The 22589-nt window shown below is 29.3% G+C and overlaps 1 protein-coding gene across 4 annotated transcripts; it reads left to right on the top strand.

Annotated features, from left to right (window-relative positions):
- The first annotated feature begins 455 nt into the window (after nt 1–455).
- On the top strand, nt 456–20849 carry LOC111627689 (zinc finger protein OZF-like). 4 transcript variants are annotated; one of them, XM_023371322.1, is made up of 4 exons: nt 456–1071; nt 4984–5110; nt 13851–14077; nt 17798–20849. In XM_023371322.1, exon 4 carries the CDS (start codon nt 17812–17814, stop codon nt 19537–19539), a length of 1728 nt encoding a protein of 575 aa, XP_023227090.1. In that variant the 5' UTR covers nt 456–1071; nt 4984–5110; nt 13851–14077; nt 17798–17811; the 3' UTR covers nt 19540–20849. The 4 variants fall into 4 exon arrangements, with proteins under 4 accessions (XP_023227090.1, XP_023227076.1, XP_023227099.1 ...); XM_023371308.1 differs by lacking the exon at nt 4984–5110; XM_023371313.1 differs by lacking the exons at nt 456–1071; nt 4984–5110 and adding an exon at nt 11011–12063.
- Nucleotides 20850–22589: the final 1740 nt, after the last annotated feature.

Here is a 22589-nt window from a genome sequence, read left to right as displayed (position 1 = left end):
AATTTATAAATTTGAGATTCTTTCATCCTTGATCAAATTATGTACATCGTTTTCAAAGTTTCTTTAATTAATAATTAGTTTTCGAGGCAATTTAAAAAACATTTATTCTTTGAATCATTTTGAAATCTGCCACCTTAAAAAAGAATCGAAAATAATTCCATGCGATACCAAGGAGCAGGATGTGATTGATCATTTAATCAATCTGACTCCGTTCGATGTATATATAATTTGATATGTGTGTGTGTGTATATATATATTAACTCTTTTCACCCATTGGTTAATGAACTGAAATGGAACTGAGGTACATAGAATCGAATCAGGACGAATCGAATAACATAAGAGATTTTTCAGAAATGGTTCATCCGAATATGTCTGAACCCGTCCCACACCACCTGGCCGAACCCCTAATTGGCTTGCTAAAAAAGATTTTCTTAGTGCCCACATAGCAAAAAGAGTGAGAAAAAAACTCTTTTCGCCTTATGGGCACAAAAAGTTTAATTAAGCCAATCGCATGTTCGAAGAATACCTTTTAATCAAGCTCGTCATGGGTTCGGTCAGGCCGACAATCAGTGGCCGGATGATGAGCCCAATAGAGCACATTACACTAATTAAACTGTGACGAATCGCAGCACTCCATGTCGTGCGATCTGCAATTTTCGGTAATTCACTTCTGAGTAATCTTCTCATTCAAATCATGGGCTTTTCTTTCCATTTATTCTTAGAATTTTTTCAGAATTATAATAAAAATAACTACATCATAGAAGAAAGGAGGGAAGTTTTCGGAATGAGAATCGAACTTCGTGATAGAAACATTATACAGTACTTAACCGGACAATTCTTCAACCGCGCATATAAAAGTATACAACCATAATATAAAAAATATTTATATTATATATTATAATACTTTTGTCGCACATTTCATATTATATTTTTAAAGTTAAAAATTTGTAATTTAAAATAATTTAATTTTCCATTAAATTAAATGTCATCCGCTAGGGGGACAAAAACCGTTTCAAAATGGTGGCCATCATGAAAATTCTGTTCGAAGTGGATTTTCATTAGTAAACGTCGGTTAGTGTTTTGTTAAACATCGTTTTATAATTATAATAAAAAAAATACCTGGTATATGAATAAAATACATAAATATAGCGAAAAGTTAGCATATTATACAAAAAAATTTGTGGAATTACTCAAATTTTCATGAATATATAACGAAATGAATTAAATTTTTACTGTATACTTCACATTTAATTATTATATGCGTGTAGAAACAACCTGCTTTCTTGTCTGTGTATATAAATTATAATTCGAGCTATAAATGTAGCTCTGAATGAGGGGGTTGGACCTCAGAGGTGTACACCAGGACCACAGCAGTAAATAAGTGGCCCAATATCAGATTTCAGAGCCCCCTAGACACTATCAGTTAGTGTCTAGGGGGGTCTAAAATCTGGAACCACAACCCCCCATTCAGAGCTGCAATTCTACCAATCAAGATGTTATGTAAATAATAATTAAATGTATTTAAGCACATTGGATATAAATTAATCAAAAATTATAAATTTACTTAAGCAAATCTGACATAATAATAATAATAATAAAATTTTGCAGATTAACGCCCAGTTTTGTCAATGTTCTGGAACTTTTTACCATAATATTGAAAGTATTACATTCCGGTAATTTATGACATTTGCACTCGCTTTTAGTAAATATTTGTCAAATACACATTTAATTCTTATGATGATGATACTTCAGTTATTCATTAATTATCTATAGGATTTGACTGTTTAGCTTGATGATAGTTGATTAAAGTAGCTGGAAATGTTAATTTGCTCTAGGAACTTTCTGGATATTAAAGATTTGAACTTACACAAAATCAAAATATTAATATTCTGCTTTGATTATATCAATGTTTCTCAATTCTCAAACTAACTGGTGATGTGGACCTGGAAGTGGTTTTACTAGTGTCTGATACCATGTTTTTGCCATATTACTGTATTCAAATATCATTGTTTCACATAACAGGATCTTTTCATTAGGAGCATTTACAGGGTGTCTAAAAAATACACTGCATAACCTCAGGAAAGAGTTACTCATATACGGACAATAAAAATAATTTATATCAACAACACGGGTCCAGAAATGCTTGGTTTCAGAGTTTTGAGGGTCTGTCTGTGAAACATAACTCTTCACATCACCTTACAAAGGTGTGTCTGGGTTTCTGAGTTATTAATGGGTCTTATCTCCCACATGTGATGTCGATATAAACTATTTTTGTCTACAGTTGAGGAACTCATTCCTGAGGTTAATCCATGTATTTTTGAGACATCCTGTATACTGTAGTACTATGACATAACTGGCAATATTATATATATTTGAAAATGTGGTGTTATTTTATATCACATTTTCTTCAAATTTTTGTGCACAGATACTGTTCATGGTCAACTACTTTGAATAGCACTGGATTAGATAATTGTTGCAAGCTTCATTTGTTGTTAATGCTTTAATGAGTTAAGAAAATACAAAAGTACTACAAGTGTAATTCATTATTTAATATTTTAAACCATTTTATTAATATTATATCCATGACTATGATTGTTTAAAAGTTAATAGTTAGTTACTGTTTTTTTTTCTTACAATAAACAATGTTTTATATATATAATTTATCTGTATGCATGTACTGTTCACAAAGTCTTGTGCATTTTAAAACTGCAATAATGTAAGTTCTATCCAAAATAAAAATGAATGAATCACTAGAAAGATAATTTATTCTAGTTTTTATGGATAAATATAATAACTGAATTTATTCTAATTAAGTTGTTTTAATTTTCATTGGTCTAGTGAATATAAATCAATCAGTTTGTTCTCATTAAATTTTTTCCTTGGAGATATGTTTAAAATATTATTTATTTTTAAAACTTTATTTTTTTTAAATGATCATATCATAATCACAAAGTCAATGCAGTAACTGAAACATAATGGATGAATATGTTTACAGAATTGCAAAATTTTACTATGCTTTGTATCACTACTAACAAAAGTTGCATTAAATCTTAATACTTTTATAATTGTATACTGTAGAAACTAGAATAAATTATTCAAAAATAAACTATTTAAAACGATGGAGTCAGATTAATTTTCCAATCTTACATAATTGTATTGTAGAAAAATACACAAAAATTCAAATTTTTTTTATTTTATTTTCATATCTAATTAATTAAAGTGTTTTTCTCTGCAAAGTTGGTTTGTTTTACCTTTTTTTAACTTTAATTTTATCTCATTATTAACATAATGTTTTAGAATTTGGAAGTCTTTTATCCTCTGTAAGTCAGAAAAGAAAGAAAATTTGAATTTTCATGTATATTTCTATAATACAATTATGTAAGATTGGTAGAATAAATTACTTTTCCAATGCATTTTACACATCATTTTTATCTTGAATAAAATCAAAGGTTTTGCAGTTTTAAAAACACAAGGACTTTTTAATACATGCAATATAATTATTGTTACATCATTAAAAATATACTGAAATACCTCAGATAGTGCAGTTAATGTTTTTTAGAATATTACTACATTAATTGAATCCACACTAATCAATAAGAGGGATGAGACAGCTGGAGATTTTTCCCCAAGTCCAGAGAAAATTTAGAGGACCATAGTAGTTCCTGCCTGTATAAATTAGCATTATTTTTACTAATGAAAATAAAATTGTTTGATTGCTTTTTATTAATAAAGAACCATTCTATGTATATTATTTGCTTTTTCTTTTCTGTATGAAGCTCCTGATAACAGATTTTACATTTTCTAATGCTCTTTGTGTAAATGTTGTTATTTATCTACATCAGTGTATATCACTCCAGTCTATGAAAAAATTTCACCGGTCCACAGAAAAATATTTGACTGTTGACTACAGGTGACAGTTAAATAGTAATCTAGAGTTATTGTGTGTATTTTATTACAAACAGTAACTCTACATAAGCATATAGTTGCATATTACTGATCCACTATCCATAATTTTACCAGTTTGTGATGAGAAATAGATTGAGAAACACTGATTTAGACCATTATTCAAGATTATGCCAGAAGCTAATCTTTTAAAAATATGTACCAAATTGTACAACACCAAATGGTAGCAAGTAGGTAGTGAGGAATATTTGGCTGGACTGAGTTCTGCTAATCAAACTAGTTTACGCTAGCATAAAACCAACTTCCAGTATTTTGAGTTTTTGGCTCTGTTCAGAGGCTCTCTTCGGGTGAAATAACAAAAGTTATAGTAAGAGAACAGAATATTCGAATAGTTTAGAACATTTCAAAGCTCAATAGAACTATAACTCTTGTTATTTCACCTGAAGTGGGCCTATGAACAAGGCTGAAAATATTTGTGATTAAATACCTAATGCACTGGAAGTTGCATGGTAAGCGTAAACTAAATCTATATCTATATATATATATAAAAATGGACATGTATGTCCCTATATTTCACTTTTCCGCCAAAACTACACATCGCACGTGAATGGTGTTTGTATGTGGTGGTAGCCCCAAGTCTCCATTCGTGCATAGGGGTGGTTGCGTCTCAATAGCTATAAGGGTGCGGGAGATATGAGGCTGAAAGTGGTTGAAAGTGGTTTTCTATTTCGAATGTTTTGTTCGAATTTGTTCAAATTTAATTCAAACATTGATTCGATTATAGAACGATTGTAAACGTTCCAGAAACGTTGAAAATAGTTCGTTTGACTTGACGTGAACAGGAGGCGTTCAGAAATAGAATCGGGACCAGGTCTCTAATTAGTCTGGAAATGGGGAACCTAATTCTTGCATTCTGTGAAAACGGGTAAGATTGGCTATAATGTAATTATCTTAATCTTCACTATCGTTACTTTTTGCCCACAAATAAAAACCCTGCGAAGCGGGTCCTTGCAGCTAGTACTATATAAAGTTCCAGCTTTTGGGATATTTCTATGCTGCTAACAATTTACCAATTCTAAGTTTCAATTGGGAACAATGACACCAGCACTGTGTAGTAAAGTCAAGGCTGTCAAGAGCTTCTATGAGGCCTGAGAATAGAGAGGGCTACATATATCACTGAATACATCTATATGTTCACTGCACTTCTGTTAAGCATATGCAAGTTTTTATTAAAACAAATTGATAAGTTAATAACACATTTAAAATAATATTGATAAACTTTTTATCATTGACATTTATATCATTTTTTGTTAAAATTTATTTTTAAAACTACAGTTAGAAGCTCTTTTATTTGTATTAGGCTAGCAGTGACTGAATATATTGAATTTCCTGACATATAGTATAAACTGCACCTCAGTGAATCTTGCATTAAATGAAGGTATTCTTGTAGACTATTTAATATTTGACAAAAATGAAAATCATAGAGGATATTATAATTTTTTGTGTGTCATTATAAATTACTATACATGCTTGTAACTTAATAATATTTCAACTATTATCTATTTTATGGTTGAGAGGACTCATTCTTTTTTCTGGAGGATCTCTTTCAAATGTAGGGCGGTGACTGTTTTGTTTTCTTTTATTAAAGGGAAAATTTCTCATGATTTATTATTTTTCAGAATGAATGAAGCATATTAAAGAAATTATATATTTTTCTGACATACTTCAGATTCACAATCAAATATTAAAAGTATTTGATTGTGATTTTATATATACTTCAAATATTATAGCAACTTACATAATAACGAGCAATTATTTAATGTGACATGGTCATAATGCCAGACTTGAATTTTTAATCATATTTTTAATTTATTTCATTTAAAATACCTCAGATTAGTACTGTAGTGTCTTGCCTCCGTACGTCATACTTTTCCATTAGCAATGGAGTCGTGCCAGTCATCTATTAACTGCTTTCAGAGGTAGGTTTTGAATTGAAATAATTTGACTTTCGGATTGTTATAGAAGTTTGTATATAGTTAATTGGGGTCTCCTGCCCATAAGGTTTTCATATCTGATCTCGTCTTTTATTTAACTCCATTCTCAAGATTAAGGAAAGACAGATGGAAGGACAACAGTGGGAATTTATAGGTCTACAATTTTTTTAAATTGCTGCCAAATAAAAAAAAGCTCATTTGCAATTGTGTTTTATTCAAATGCTGTTTACTAAAAGCTTTTATTAGAGATTATAAATTAAATTAAACGTTCTTGTACATGTAAGCTAAAGTATATTTTAAGAGAATATTTTTAACTGGAAATTTATATGCAGTGCTCTGAAAAGTAACAGAATTTTGTTGCAATTGAGGTGCATCATTCCAAACTGTGCTATCCAATTGCTAATGTAAAGAACTATATAATAAAGTGTTTTTATCATTAAAAGCAGGCTTACAGCATAAAATTTAATGTAGAATATTAAATTTTATTTTAAACTGTGTTTTATTCACATTTTAAATTATTTCAAACCCATCCATCTTATTAATATCAATATCTTCTCAATTCTTTGTTGAAATTATAATTCTGTTGGCTAATATCTCATATTATATCCATTCTAAATGTTGGTTTATAAATAAATGTTAGTATTAAGCTTTAAAAGATTTTAATGAATACTGAAAATTAAGTGAAAATGGATAAGATGCACTTTGGAATAATATGTCCTAATTAAAATAGTAACTTTAGTAAATTAATGGAATACATCTCATAAATTGAACAAGATTGTCAATGTCAATCATTTGATTTATCAGTTTATTTGTTAAACTTTCTTATAACAGAATTCTGAGACTATGTATTATAATTACATTATATTCGCATTAATAAGTAAGCTTTTGAGCATGGTGACAAAAGACGTCAAAACTAATCGATATACAGATGCTCCTTGAATTACAATGTTTTGACATACCATATTTTGTGCATACAATGGCCAACACGAGAGAATGGAAAACTGTCCTCGCATTGGCCATCAACAGTGAAAACTGTTAAAAATTGAATTCAAGCAGCTCACGCCTTATAGCATCCCTAGTCTGGAAGCATGCTTCAGAAGAAAAAGATATTGTTAGCACTGTCACCATAGCATCTCCTTCATTCAGCAACTAATATTCCATCATCTCCTTTAATTTTTTTTTCTAGGATATTTTAATAAAATTTTATTGCATACTTTTCTGGTGGATGTGACACTATTTGAAAGATTATGAGAATGTATGTAATATTATTATAATATACTTTTGTACATTTTCTTTTGTTTCATTCATTCTTTGTTTCCTTATTCTGTATACTTTACAATCTAATATGCAATGTATAACCTTGCATATAGCCTTTTTTATTTACAGTATTTATTTTTCACTTATGTTCTGTTTTTCAGAACATAACCCCATCATAAGTCAAGGGTAGACTGCAAAGGAAGAAAGGGAACATCAATTGCAGCTCTCTCTTAATTAATTTAAGATGCAAAATACTTAACTCTCTCCACTGTTTCTGTATGGATGCTTTCACATCAAATAATGTTCAAAAAATATCAAACTCCTCAGAAGAAACACATGATAAAGTTGTCAATTCATTATTTTGATTTATAAAATTTAACTGTCCTGTTCTTATTCTTTTGTTACTTTATTGGTAACAATTGTCTTTAAGTATTAAAAAAAACTGTTTAACATTATATGAATTATCCTTTCAGCTTGAATTTAGAATTATAAAATTTTGCTATTGATTTATTTTTGACAATGCTTACACATTTGTGTTCAAAAATTTTGAGAAAATAATCTTAAAACACTATCTGGATAGCTTGTGTAACATTAAGAGTATTATTGACAATATATGACCATGATGGCCAAACTGTGCCTTGCAAACTCCATTCCAATCTTTTAGACCTTTATTGTGGCTCCCATATACTTTATACAGTTTCTTTTTATAGACTTGGGTGTGACTATGTAGATGCAAGCAATTGAGAGAGTGAGGTGAGAAGAGGTGATAATGTTTTATGCTCTCTGTTTCTAGCTCTCATTTATTACGACCACACAGATGAGAGCAAGAAACAGAGAGTGTAAAACGTCATCACCTCTTCTTGCCTCACATTCTTGCTTGCTTGCGTCTGCATAGTCACATCCTTAGTACATACTACTAACACATATATGATATTTTTGTGAGTATTCTGATTATTATATAGTGTAATATACACAGGGATTGTAAGTTTAACTCACAACTCAACCTAAAACAGTCAACTATTCATATAGTTAAAGGAGATAAATGATTGTTTACCTAGTCAGTTAGTCATAAAGTACTAATGGTATAGTAACAGTGATCTTTACTGTACACTAAATAATTTAATATTGATTTATAATTTTATGCATTAGTTTAAATGAAAATTTGATTATATGCTTTTGTATATTGTAATGAATTGTTTAGTTATTTACAATGTAATTAGTATGCATTACTGATATTATTCACTACCTCATGCTGTTTTATGTCATTAAGTTATCGTTATTTCTTTTTATGTTTCTTCCGGGAATACAATAAGCGAGAAAACAGAATAAAAAATGTAATAAAGTATAATTTGCATAATAATGATAATGATGTAATTAAATACAGTATAATAGAAACAGTTGACAGTAGTGAGTTGAGAGTAAAAAAATATACTATATATTTTAATTGCAATACAAATTATACAGCAATTAAAATGATTGTAACAAATAATTTAATTATTTATCATAATAAATCATCAAATAAGGTTGTAATGTAAAGATATAAACTAAGTCCCTTGTAAAAGTAATTAAATTAAAGACTATAATTTGAATTACATTTTTCTTTTATTATAATAATAGAAAGTATTTAAATAAATAAAATAGTTGAAATTCAGCAAAGGTTTCTAATGAACAAATATTTTCAGATTTAACTTTAGTCTTATACTTTGAACTTATTTATTATTTACTATATTTTTATATAATTTAATTTTCTGTTGTTAATTTTTTATATATATTTATTTTTTTAATTGTTAAATGCTTGTTTTATCTGCATTTAAGTGCTTTTGCATTTATATTTCAAATTATTTCTGGTCTAGAATCAGATAACAACTGAAAGTTGTTGTTCTCCATAAATTTTTGCTGCATTTTTCAGTTTTTTTGTATAATAAAGAGTATACTGTATTCAACAAAAGTTGTGGTTACTTGTCATTGCATGCACAGTAAGCAGGAGTTGCAGGTTTGACTCCTGCTCTGAGCTGATCTTTTCTTCCAAATATTCTAAGATTAATTTTAATTAATTAATTTATTTATAATTATTATATTTAACAATTTAGCATGAGGCCAAGCTAGCCTCATACTAAATTGCTTAGTAATTATTTAGCCTTGTAAGAATAAAAGAATTTGGCTGTTTCTTTGACATTATACTACATAAAGATAGTTGACAACTTTACAAATGAATAATATGTATTTGTATTAACATGCAGGAAAAACTGATATTTGTTTGATGCATTAACTCATAAAGTTTTTTTGACATAAAGCTGTTTGATGGCTAACATTATTGGCTCTTTTTGTTTGGCCAAAATGAGAGTTAATGCACATAATTACCTTGATATGCTAGAGTGGTACCTGATACAATTGGCAGACCTTCAACTTATAATCATTTTCCAACAAGACAACACACTACTATTTTGGATCTTGATTGTGAGAAGATTCCCAAACCAGATGTTTTCAAATCATTAAATTGGCAGAGGTAGGCCAACACCATTGCCACTGTAGATGGGGAAATGCTACATTGAGTATGGATGGAGCTGGCATACTGGTTAGCCAATTAAACATCATTTATGCCACCAGAGGTGCACATGTTGAAGTGGACTGAATACAAAAATAATTTGTAAGTTAATGTATCAAACAAATATAAGTCTATTCCTATATGTTAATAATACACATGTACAGGGTGGTTATAATTAAAGTTGTGCTACTCAGACCTGTCTAGAGCCCTTTCTTGTGGACGTATTTTGATGCGTAAGGTGTTTTGAACATGTAATTGATGCAAATGGATTGCACATTGAACAAATGTTGTGAATAAAAACCTTTTGCGTGTTTCCATTTTGTGTTTCTTGTTCTTCATGCACCATTTTTTCACCTAGTGGTAAAAATTCAAACTAAATATTTTTTTTGCATTTTCCTTTTCCCCATTGTCCATATAACATAGATACCAAGCTTCATCAAAATACATCCACGAGAATGGACTCTAGATAGGTCTGAGTAGTGCAACTTTAATTATAACCACCCTGTATTATTCATTTATAAACTACTTTTATGTACAGTACACCATGTATTTTATATTCCTGAGAATTCTTATATTATAACTGTGGGCTGCAATTTTCAAATTGCAAACCTATGGATTACCACTGTAAAATCAAATATTGTAGCTTGAAGACTTTCCATTTCTTAGCTATCGCAGCAGAGTGATACACATTCAAGATCGTCACCTCCATTCTTAATCTTGGAAATACTACAGATTTATTACATATTGTTTGTTTTAGCCTAACCTATAAAAGTTTAACTGTTATCTGTAAAATTGATAGCTGCATTTTACTATTAAATTATATGAAACATTATAAATTAAAAATTTAGAGTAGTTTCTTTCTGTTTTCAGGGAAATACTACTGAAATTTGAATTCTAGATATATATATAAGAAAGATATAACAAATGACCATTAACCACCAAAATATAATAGCATCAATCCCTCTGGAGGAGGTTCAGACAGCAATTACCTAATACATTGAACAGATCCTATGCAACTCTATGGAACAGAATGTCACATAATGACATTCTGTTCCAAAGAGCTACGATCCCTCAGAATTTTTAATACCTGCTCTAGTGCAGTCTTCTTACAGCTAGAAAAATATTTTTGTTAAAAGAAAGTAACTAGCAATCATTTATTGTGACATCGTCACAATGCCAGGCTGCAATTTTTAATTATATTCTTAATTAATTTATTTAATTTAAAATATACATTTTCTGTCTCAAATTAGTAGTGCCTTGCCCCTGTACATCATACTTTTCCTGATAACAACAGAGTCATGCTGGTCATCTATTAACTCCATTCATGGAAAATTTTTGAATTGAATTCATGTGACTTTCAGTCTAGACTGGAAGTTTGTATACATTTAATAGGGACTTCCTGACCCTAAGCCTTTCATATCTGGATTTGACTTTCATCTATCTAACACTGTTCTCGAGATTAAAGAAAGACAGATGGACACACAGCTTGGAATTTACAGGCCAGCAATTTCAAAATTGCTGTCCAGAAAGTTGATATTTATCATTTACAATGAATAATGCTATTCAACATTGTCAGTAAAAGTCAGTATTTTGTTATTAACCAACTTCCTTTTTAGTATTTCGTACTCTTTAGGTTAATAAGGTGTCAACATCCTCATCCAAGTCCATAGTAATGGCATTACTTATCATGACTGGATTTTCTTTAGACATATTATTATCCAAGAGAGTAAGCAGGACATTAAATACTGAACCATCCATATTTTTTTCAGATGGTCAACATAGCTTTATGTGTAGACACCAACAACCTTGATTTTCTAACTGACTGATATTCTTTCCATCATTCTATCTCCTATTTGAGATCTTCCATGCTTGGATGACTCCAGAATCATTCTATCTCAGTTCATATGATTAATGTTCAGAATGTGGGATCTGACAACAATCTATAACCAAAATGCTTTACAGATTTATTACGAAAACATGCCCTTTTGGGATGTTTATGTTCTTCTTCTTGTCTTTAAATGATGTTGACCCAGTTTGATTTTATTCTTTAGATCCTTTGATTTTGGTGGACGATTATTATAATCTGACTGTTGGCTTGCTTCTTCAGATTTTTTTGAGAACTTAGTTAAACTTAATGAAGGTAACCATCCATCTCCTTCTCATAGGAAGACGTATTTTCTTATCAGTAGATCTAACCTCTGCAGAAAATGGTCCACAACAATGTCAACTAATGCTTCGAAAGCATAAGTATCCCTCATATAACACAGTAGTTAAGTTCCGAAAAAGTGCCCTATTATGCAAATCCATGCTGTACGAAACAAAGGACTAATGCAAAACAGGATTAGGTTCCAAAAGTTAACAAAGGTATATTATTGTTTTTTGTTACTAAGAGAAATATGTTTATTAAAGCAATCGGTAATTTATCCTCAATCAGCAATTAATTGACAATCACAATTAAAAGTACTGTATTTCATGTTAATTTTAATTTTAGTTAAATCATTCCTGCATAATATCTAAATAAATCTTGTAATCTGTTGGCAAACTGTCACCATTTTTCAACATGATCTTTCTGCTTTCATGAACTGTTTCTTCTATTCTGTAGGCAATAACCTTACCTTTTCTAGCACTACTAACTTTAGCTGCACACAATCATTTCTCAATTCTTCCAGAAGGCATAGGACAGCACATTGGCACTTTCCTGTAAGAAATAGGAGTGTCACCTTTGTCCTTAACTCTTCTGCTACTTTGAAAGTCTTCTTAAAAATCTCTACAAGTTTGAAAACCAGGATGGCAGTTCTACATTTTCCTCCAGCATATGAGAAATAACTGATTTCGTTCTTTTAAGGCATTTGTTGATCTCATTCACTAGAGTAGAATAGTCCATATTACCAGTCTGACCATTTGTAAAGATTGTTCTTTTGAATTTAAGGCATTCAATTGCTAACAGTTTCTATTCTTTTCATCTCCATTTCCACTTTTATCTGTTATAACTTAATTTTTAGTTCAACTTTCTTTAACTAGTATTCATTACTGTTCTCTTCTATGATGTGCCCTGTGTATTTCCTTTCACCTCCTCAGTTTCCAAGGATTCCAAATAACCATCATTCTGGCTCTTTTGTTCTAAGGTATCTATGCCACCTCGAACTTCGAATTCTACACTTTCATTGATATCCTTAAGCTTAAAATAAAAATTATATTGATTCACCCAGTCTCTAGCTGTTTTGAATATTTTCTGTTTTCCTCAGTTTTCTGAAATGCCGAGCTCTATGGATGATTTCAACTTCATCAAAGTTTTTAGACTCAAATTCTGGTAAATTTTCAATCATGTACTGAAAAATTTATGTCCTTCAATCCTGCCGACTGCGCCAGTTAATGTTCTCATGTTCTTCTTCCGGTCAACTTCCTCCAGTTCCGAAGAATGTCAACAGGTTCTTTGGACGAATCTCTACAATTATTTTTATAAAAACAATAAACAAATGTTTATTTTCCATATAATATGACTACAAGTCACAAATAACAATTGTTTCTGGAAGGAAAGTCTCCACTTATGTTCTTTACCAGAACTTTTCAATTGTTTCGATTCCAATTGTCTTCAAATTTTACTCCATTCTCGAATTCCATCACAAGACAACGTTCTTGAACTCAACTTACAATTTTTGCATTACATTAAAAAACAATAAATAGAACTCTACAGAATCCTAACATAAAGATGCCAGGAAACCTGGTGTATCTGTATTTGTAAAATTTTAAAATTTTAGTTAGATATTATTAAATAACGAATTGTCTAGTGAGAATTCTCTTCAGATTGATCATTTATCATGTACTTTTTGTAATGGAAAATTATTAAGTACTAAAACTTTATAACACGCTGATTCTTTAGTATTTTGTGCGTGATATGATATGAGACATTTCTTGAAAATAGATTAATTTAAAAATGGAGTGGCAAGAAAATAAATTTATTTAAAAATTCCAAGAATTAAGTTTTATTTAATATATTTAAATACTATTAAATTAAATTTTTTGTTTAATGATTAAAGCTTTCTTATTAGAAATATTTATTTCAATTATATAATTAATAATAAAGAAATTACAAAATGTCACATCAAAATAATGTAGAAGTTACTTTTTTTTTTTTTCTTTTTCAAATCTAGAGTTGTTAATGCAGTCCAGATGAGACCACAACCGGACTTAAGTTACATCTTGTGTAAATGATCTTTCTGTTCTCCTTGTCAATGAGGTTTAGCGTACGCAATGAGAAAAAAAAACCTAAAATTCCTTTCGTATTTCTCACAAAAATGCAATTGTCTTCTGTTTCTTAAGGTCCTTGAACTAAGAATAAAGTATTAAATTATCTGAATTGATACTTGCATCATCTTTGGTAATTATGTTCTAATATAATATTTCTTTTTATAGCTTAATTAATGCACATTTAACTGGTTAAATTTAAATAATGCAAATGTTTTTGGGCCAATTACTGGGTCATCCTCAGAGTCAACAGTTGAAGATGGAATGCCTTTCTGATGCTGGCATTCCATCTTCAATATGGCAATGTATTTATTGGAGTTAATATTGTTTCATGTATATGCCGACATTTAGGGTGCCTATTTATTTATGGGTTATCTCTGTAGGTTATTATTGTACTGTACATTTATAGTTCTATGATTTGTTTTATAAGTACATAAACTTACTGTTATTTTTTACAAAAAGTTTATCATCACTATTTGCCTTTGCTGTATTCCATCTAAAATGCATTATTTTGCTAACAAATGTACTGGCTAGTTGTTTAAACATATTGACATTGTTCACTGCTAGTGAGAAACCCTGGATTCATTAAGAAGAAATAGGTCTTCATTTTTTTGCCTTATCAGCAGTAAGTTGTTAATTGTAACAAGTGTAATTATTTTAATGCATCAACCTAAGACAGTAGTTTGATCATGTCGCCATAAGGACAACTGGATTTTTTCTGGTTATATGCAATTGAACTGTACAACATTTCTTAGAATTTCTTTTCTCTAATTCATACTGTCATGTGGATGACATTAAAGTTTGCTAATGCTTCTTCCTCAGCTAAAAGTATTCCATTGTATCCAAGTTAATATTAGCTGTGGGATTAATCCATCCATATCTGTTTCTGCATTAGTCAGATTCTGTTTTCAGACAGATCTTCATATTAATACAGTATATGGAAAATATTGGGACTGAAAAATTTTCCGTCTTCATTAAGATTCCTACTCTTGCAGACTCCGTCTTAGTCAGATTTTATTGCAATTCTTTTGTTAGCTGAGGATTTGTTTTTAAAACTCTTTCCACCATGGCAGTAAAGAAGATCTCTCTTCAGCAAGCAAAGGCAAAACTCAACATATCCAGACATATCAGTGCCAAAAAATTCCTGGGTTTTTTCAAACTGTTGAGATTCAATCCTGGTCCTCCAGAGCAGTAGGCTGCCACCTTAATTAACTGCTCTGTCATCCAACTGTTGTTAGCTGAGGATCATCATATGATGGATGCAGTAGACTTACAATTCAATAAGTACCATGAAAGTTTCATCATATAGTAAGTGCATGTGTATGAGATTGCTATTAATATAATCCAACAGCAAAAGAGCAGATGAAGGAAATAGAAGGTGATGTGACCTATGACATCCCTTTCATCTGATGTAGACTTTGCCAGCTCAGGCTGACTCACGTCTACTCTTTCACTGTTCGGACTATAGTTATAGAGAAATTATCATAAATTATATCACATTTTTTTGCTTAATATCATTCATTTCTTATTAGACAATTTTAATTATATGAGAAAGTAATTACCACATAGTCATAAAAAAGAGAATATTACTTTTAAACTTATTAATCTACTTAACAAACAATGTACTGACAATCTTTTAATTGTTTGAAATGATATTAAGTGATAAATTAAAGATGAAAGAACTTATCTTTTTTATTTAATATTTTTACAATTTATGCATCAGTATTATTAAGTTTATTAAAAAATATTCTAATGAATTAAATTATGTTAACAAAACATTTAAATTAGCATTTATGTTTTTGTTGTCGTCTATAGCAATACTTATTTAGCTACACAAAATCTCTTGTTACGAATCTATAATTAAATATACTTTAACAAATTATCCAAGCGTTTTCTCGAAAGAATATGAGAAACAACATGTGTTTATAATGACTCAATCTTTCTGCTGGTTAATGATATTAAAGCGTTTCATTAAAATGATTGTAAATGGAATCAATGAATTACAATTTATTTTAATGATAGTTAAACGGGTGATAGTATTATTAAAGAATATCATTATTAATTGATTATAGCTTGTTTATTTTATTACGGTACTTAATATCTTAATTTTTAATCATAGAATTTTACAGTCGTAATTGTTGCTATTGAAATGTTTTCTGTACATTTGAAATTTATATCTATTGATATTAAAATATGATTAAAATTATCAGCTTGCAAGCAAAACTTTATTGAAATTATCATTTTTTTTTCAAAAATACATTAGATAAATTATGATATTGAAGATACCATATAGATTATCACAAATGTATCAAACATTAATGTAATATTTAGCAGTAAATATATTATATTTAATGATATATATTATTATTAAAATAACGTGTGTAAACTAGTCGTCATCTGATAAAGTTTATAATGATCATAGGGTTGGATATTTGTGATTGTATCAGCCTGCCACTTTCCATGATACAGCATCTGGATTGGATCCTCAAATTTTTATCTATGGTTTGATGTATTACCTTATTCTTCATCATCCTAACTTTCCATTCTGAGTCTGTCTGAATGCTTATGGGCATGAAAAGACCTCTTAGTACCTATAGAATTGAGAGTTAAAAAAATAACACAAAATGCCTTTTGATTAAGTAAGGCAAACGGTATTATATACTTTAAGAAATATACAGGATGATTCAAAATTATGTGAACAATCTTCGGTGAGTCAAAATTATGTGAACACTATTTGAGAGAAAGCATTTACTCAAAGTTTGCGTTATACAGAGTCTCAACCTGACCACCAGCACGATTAATGAACTCAAACCAACATTCAACAGTACAATTTAGTGCCAGAACACCGGATATTGGGGAGGCCATAACAATGGTCTGTCATGACCAATCAGAATAGAAAACAAAATTAAAATTAAGATGTTTCATTAATAATGTTTAATTAAAAATTAAGATTGTTCACATAATTTTGACTTACCCTGTATATTTCTTAAAGTGTATAATACCATTTGCCTTACTTAATCAAAAGGCATTTTGTGTTCAGCTGTTCACAAAGTCAGAACCCCTCTTTTTTGTGCAATGTGAGAAATCTGCAGGAGCTATAGAATTGTGGCTGCTGTGGGAAGAGTGACAATGTATATGCTGTAGTGAGTATAGGAAGAATTTGACTATCAGTCAGATGTGTGTCATGTGACGCAACACACATTGAGATATTGTAATGGGCAAACGTGAAACTTGGATAGCTTTTTAATGTTTTTATGTATGTTTTAATGTTCTCAGATAATAATTAACATAATTACAATAATATAAAATGGTAGCCTTCTTTTTGGAAGATATTGTATATATTATATACATAAGGAAATTATATATGTGTGTATATAATTTTCTTAATGTCTTTTGGTGCCAGAAACGTATCTTGAGGGATCTCTACAACCCAGAAACATTAGAGAAATTAGACCAAATTAAAATTTAAGCTGAATATAGTTTTATTGAGATTAGACTACTATTATTTTTAACTTATTCTGGTTACTGAAAAATCCTAAAATCCTTATTGTATTTAATAGGAATAAACATCTGTTATTTTGATGTCATCTTTTAATATCAGAAAGACAGTTTATTTGCTCCTGTTGGATTTATATTGGTGTTTGTCTTAGTATATTGCATTTTTATTAATGTATTTATATTGTAAATCTTAGTGAATTGTGTAAATTTCAGTGGAGCTGGGTTGAAGTAAAATTGTTTGACTAAAATACTTTATACTAACAATCATACATTCGTTTAAAAATTATAATTTAATAAATTTTCTAGCATTTTATACAAAATTTAATCTTTAAATTTTTATAACTCTTTTATACAGAATTTCATGCTTTTATGAAGTCAAAGTTAGCAAGAATGGCTTTTGTTGAAGAAATTCATCCAAACTATCACATACTAAACAATGGCAATGATGACGACGATGATGATGATGATGCATTTCGATGGAAAATAACTGACGAGCCTAATGATGTTTTGCCGGAAGCTGCGAAGTGCGAAATAGCTGAATTGAAGACCGACAGTGTAGAATATAAGAACATTGAAATAAAGTGCGAGTGTATTTTGACCGAAGACAGTTCTCTTGATATAAATACCGATGAACAGGAGGACGATATGTGTAATGTAAAAAATGAAGATGTGTGTGATAACGATAATATAAATAGTAAAAAACCGGTAAAATCTTATACCAGGAAAGAGAATAAGTTATTAATTAATGAAAGAGATAATGGAGAACTGGTCGACACTATATATAATTGTTGCGGTAAGGAGTTTACAAAATACACTGGGTACAAAATACATCAAAGGAAAGTTCATTCAAGAAAAAGGATATATATGTGTGATATGTGTGATAGGAAATTTGTAACTATAAAAAGACTTAATGCTCATCTAAAAAATCATACACACAGGGCTCATAATTGTAACATATGTAACAAAGAGTTTTCTACAGCTAAATGTTTGAAACTCCATAAACAGACACATAATTCTGATAAGCCATTCATCTGTAACTTTTGTAGTAAAGGATTTAGGAGGAAAGGTGACTTACAGACACACATTTTTGTTCATACGGGTGAGAAGCCGTACTTCTGTAATTTATGTGATAAGGCATTCATCACGAGCAGTAAATTAAAGACACATACGAGAATTCATACAGGTATAACTCCATATGTTTGTACTTTTTGTGGGAAAACGTGTATCAGAAACAGTGATTTAAAAGCTCATTTGAAAATTCATACCGGCGAGAAACCTTTCATTTGTGAAATCTGCGGCAAAGGATTTCAAAGAAATTATTGCTTGCAGACCCATCAAAGGGTTCACACTGGAGAAAGACCATATGTTTGTAGCTTGTGCCAGAAGTCATTTATCAATGGGAGTAAACTTAAAATACATTCAAGAATTCATACAGGTGAAATGCCATTTTTGTGTGACATATGTGGGAAGGTGTATATGACCAGTACCGATCTGAAGACGCATCTAAGGATTCATACCGGCGAAAAACCATACATCTGTGATTCTTGTGGCAAGGCATTTAGGAGGAGCTGTGATTTGCAAACACACCAAAGAATACACACTGGAAACAGGCCTCACATATGCGAATCCTGCGGAAAAGGTTTCATTAATAATAGCAAGTTGTTAAACCATCAAAAGACTCATACTGGTGAAACACCTCTAAACTGTGATTTCTGTGGTAAAAAGTGTTCATCGGAAGAAGATTTGAAGAGTCACGAACAGTCACACATAGGAGAGAAGTCATACGTTTGCGACATGTGTCACAAGACTTTTGTAAATAATAGTAGACTACAAACACATCGTAAAATTCACAGTAAGATTAAATCATATATTTGTGACTTTTGCAATAAGAGGTTTTCGAGTAATGTCAAATTACAGATCCACAAAAGAATTCACAGCAGAGAAAAAGTGGACAAAAGTCGTGCAAACAAGAGTCACGACTGTAGTTTTTGTGGAAAGATGTTTAAACAGCGTAGACGTCTAAAAAACCACATTAAAAAAGAGCATCCGGATTCTGCCAGCGATGGTAGCAGCGATGAATTGTACTATACAGAGTAATATATGCCACACGGTTCAAAATGTAAATAAATGTAAAGTAATCATAAATTATTTTGATTATTAAAAAGTATTAGTGTTCCAAAGAAATATCATACAGAGCAACAACCTATTCTGAGCTATATGAAACTTTCATATCAATCTAAAGAACAAGAATCAAATTTTTAAATTATTTTAAAAGCAATGTTTTATATTTTGAGTGTATTCTACTAAGTCAAAGATTGTAAATAATCAAATTATTCTTCTGGTTTCCATCAGTTCAGCTTTGTTATCTATGGTACCTGAATTTGGTCAGATTTATTTATGAATCTGCAAGTTATATACAAAGTTACGCCATATAAACTTATGCTATATAAGTATAAACTCATTTTTAATCAATGTACAAATTGTTTATTTGTTCATGTTACTGATGTTATGGAGTTTTATATATTTAAAGCAACTATATATGTATATATCATACAATGTGTCTTAACATTATATTTGTTTTTAAAAATTTATTTTTAACTAAAATAATTATTTATTAAAGACATACTGCTCATCATTACAGATCCTTAATGTAACATTAATCAACATTGTAAAATATTAATTAAAATGTCATATACAAGACATCTGAAAAGTTACCATGCAGCGAGAAATTTGTAAGAATATTAAAGTTATACATGTGACATTGCATACCAAACCTGTAAATTGTATACAATACAGTCAGCTGGTGGACTGGTACCAAACAGACAATGTAAGGTCTCATAGCAATATCTTACGTATAGCTTCAACATCGTTATAAATTTCTCACTGCATAGTAACTTTTTGGACACCCTGTACAGTCTGTAATTTTATATGTTCCTGTGTTGTTAGAGAATTTTAGATGTTACAATTTTATAATTACAATGGGCAACTTTAATGAACACTTTATTGATTAACATCTGCATTCTAGTTTCAAATTCGTGCATGGTTTTTTAGTCGTATGGAATCTAAAAGCTTCGTGCAAACGAAGAAAAACATTTTTTATTGATTGTTATTTGTATCTTTAAGAAAAAAAAAATGTTACATGATAAAAATTTGAATTATTTGTAATTATAAAATTGTTTAAACCCCTAAAAATGAGATCTAAACAGTCTTGAAAATGATCAAGACTGAAATGTTAGTCAAATATAACTTATTGTTTCAAATGATAATAACCACCAACACTGCCAAAGTATTATTTTAGAATATTCAAATATTATTAACAAAACAAAAAAAACAAAAAAAAAGCATTTGTTGATGTTTCAATGTTTGTTATATTAAAAAAATACAAAAAATATTTAAGAAATTTATGCATTTTTGTATATTCCTATGTTTATTTTTCAAAGATTATTATTATGTTTATATTCAATATTTTTATTCGTGTAATTAATTTATATATATACATATATATAAATAAAATATAAACATTTGGAATGAAGTTTATTCTGTTATTTTTAAAGGTAAGCACCTTTTAAGTATCAATTTCTTTCTTAAATATTGGAAAATTGCTGGCATACCATTTATGAGATAAGCTTATCTGAATGCAACTGCAATTATCTAAAAACTTCATTTTCTCAAGAGTATTTTTGATAAAAACATTTCCAAATTAAAAAGTTAATAAGTTAGATATAAATTCAATTATTAATTTTTTAATTTACGTAATAAAATGTCAAGTAATTATCTGATGTACTGCTGAAAGTTGTTTTTTTATTCCCCTTTCCCTATACAAAGTCATTTAAGTTATATGAAGTATTTATAAGCTAAAGAATTTAAATCTTATCTATAAATTATTCCTTATAAATAGCTTAAGAATAGAGGATGTTTTATATATATATATTTTTTATTATTCTTTAAGAAAATGACGCATCATTTACTCTATTTGAAAAGAGTTATAGTCTTTAAACTTTAAGGAAAAAATTATTTTTAAACACCTTGAATGAAGTTATTCAACGAAACTGGAACGATTTTATAAGTAGCTTCATGTAGTGCATGCAAATTAATGGTGAGAAAATTTAGAATTTCCAACTAAATATATATATATATATATATATAATTTTCCTCCATGTCAACTTTAAAAGGTGATTTTAACATGTAAATTCATGTATAATCAATATTTTTTTATTTAAATACTTTATATTAACAAATAATATATAGCATAAAATTATGCTCTATATTACTTTTATGTATATGAGAGTCAATTCGGAAAAATTTATCCTGTACTTAGAAAGGTGTTGTACGGAAACAAACCTCAACCAAATCAATAAAGAGAAAATTATACGTCAATGGAGAGATTTCTTCGTAATAATAGGCATTTAAAACCTTATTTTATAATAATAAATTAATTCTATAATATATCAATTTTAAATATTGATCTAACACGTTAAATTACACCTCCAATTGTACAGTTTTTATGTTAATATCTAAAATTAATGAGATATTTCATATTTATGCGTCTAAATTTACTTAGAATCTCTAGCCAATTTAGGTGTATCTAGTTTTTAAAAAGTTCGTATGATAAAAGAAATGATAAAATTCAGATTATTTTTGAAGTTCTGAGTAAAAGACAAAACAAAAGAAACAGTTTTCTATCGATTTTTCTTTGTTTGTCATTAATTTTATTTATTTTTCCTAGACTTATGTCTCTCAAATCAAGGGAAGTGAAGTCAAAATGAGAGAGTGAGTGAAGAAAAATACACGTAAAAAAAATACGTAAAATAATTGATTTATTGTGAAAAAACTGTCGCTAACTTGTCAATACTTTTTTTGAAATTTTCCGTAATTGATTGCACTCAATATCTATCATCAATTTCTTTTTTAAATTTCTAATTATATACATTTTTCTGACACGTGAGACAAATCGACAATTAAAAATTGTCGATTTGACTCACGTGTCATACGTTTTTTAGATAAATTTGTCAATTTCGTTCACGTGTCGTGTTTTTGTTGAGCAGAAAAAGCTCATTTTCTGTTAAAAAAAATTCCAGCATTGAGTTGTGTAACTTTCCCAGCAAAAAAGTAAAAATTGTATCAGGCGCCATCTGTTACGAGATTTT

The sequence above is a fragment of the Centruroides sculpturatus genome, unplaced genomic scaffold (assembly GCF_000671375.1).
Source record: "Centruroides sculpturatus isolate CEXI.00-Female unplaced genomic scaffold, Cexi_2.0 scaffold1, whole genome shotgun sequence".
Lineage (NCBI taxonomy): Eukaryota > Metazoa > Arthropoda > Arachnida > Scorpiones > Buthidae > Centruroides > Centruroides sculpturatus.
This window is presented reverse-complemented; position numbering and strand designations above follow the sequence as displayed.

What these genes read in the sequence shown, in the direction of transcription:
- LOC111627689 (XM_023371331.1), top strand. Translation starts at nt 17,812, where the DNA reads ATGAAGTCAAAGTTAGCAAGAATGGCTTTTGTTGAAGAAATTCATCCA.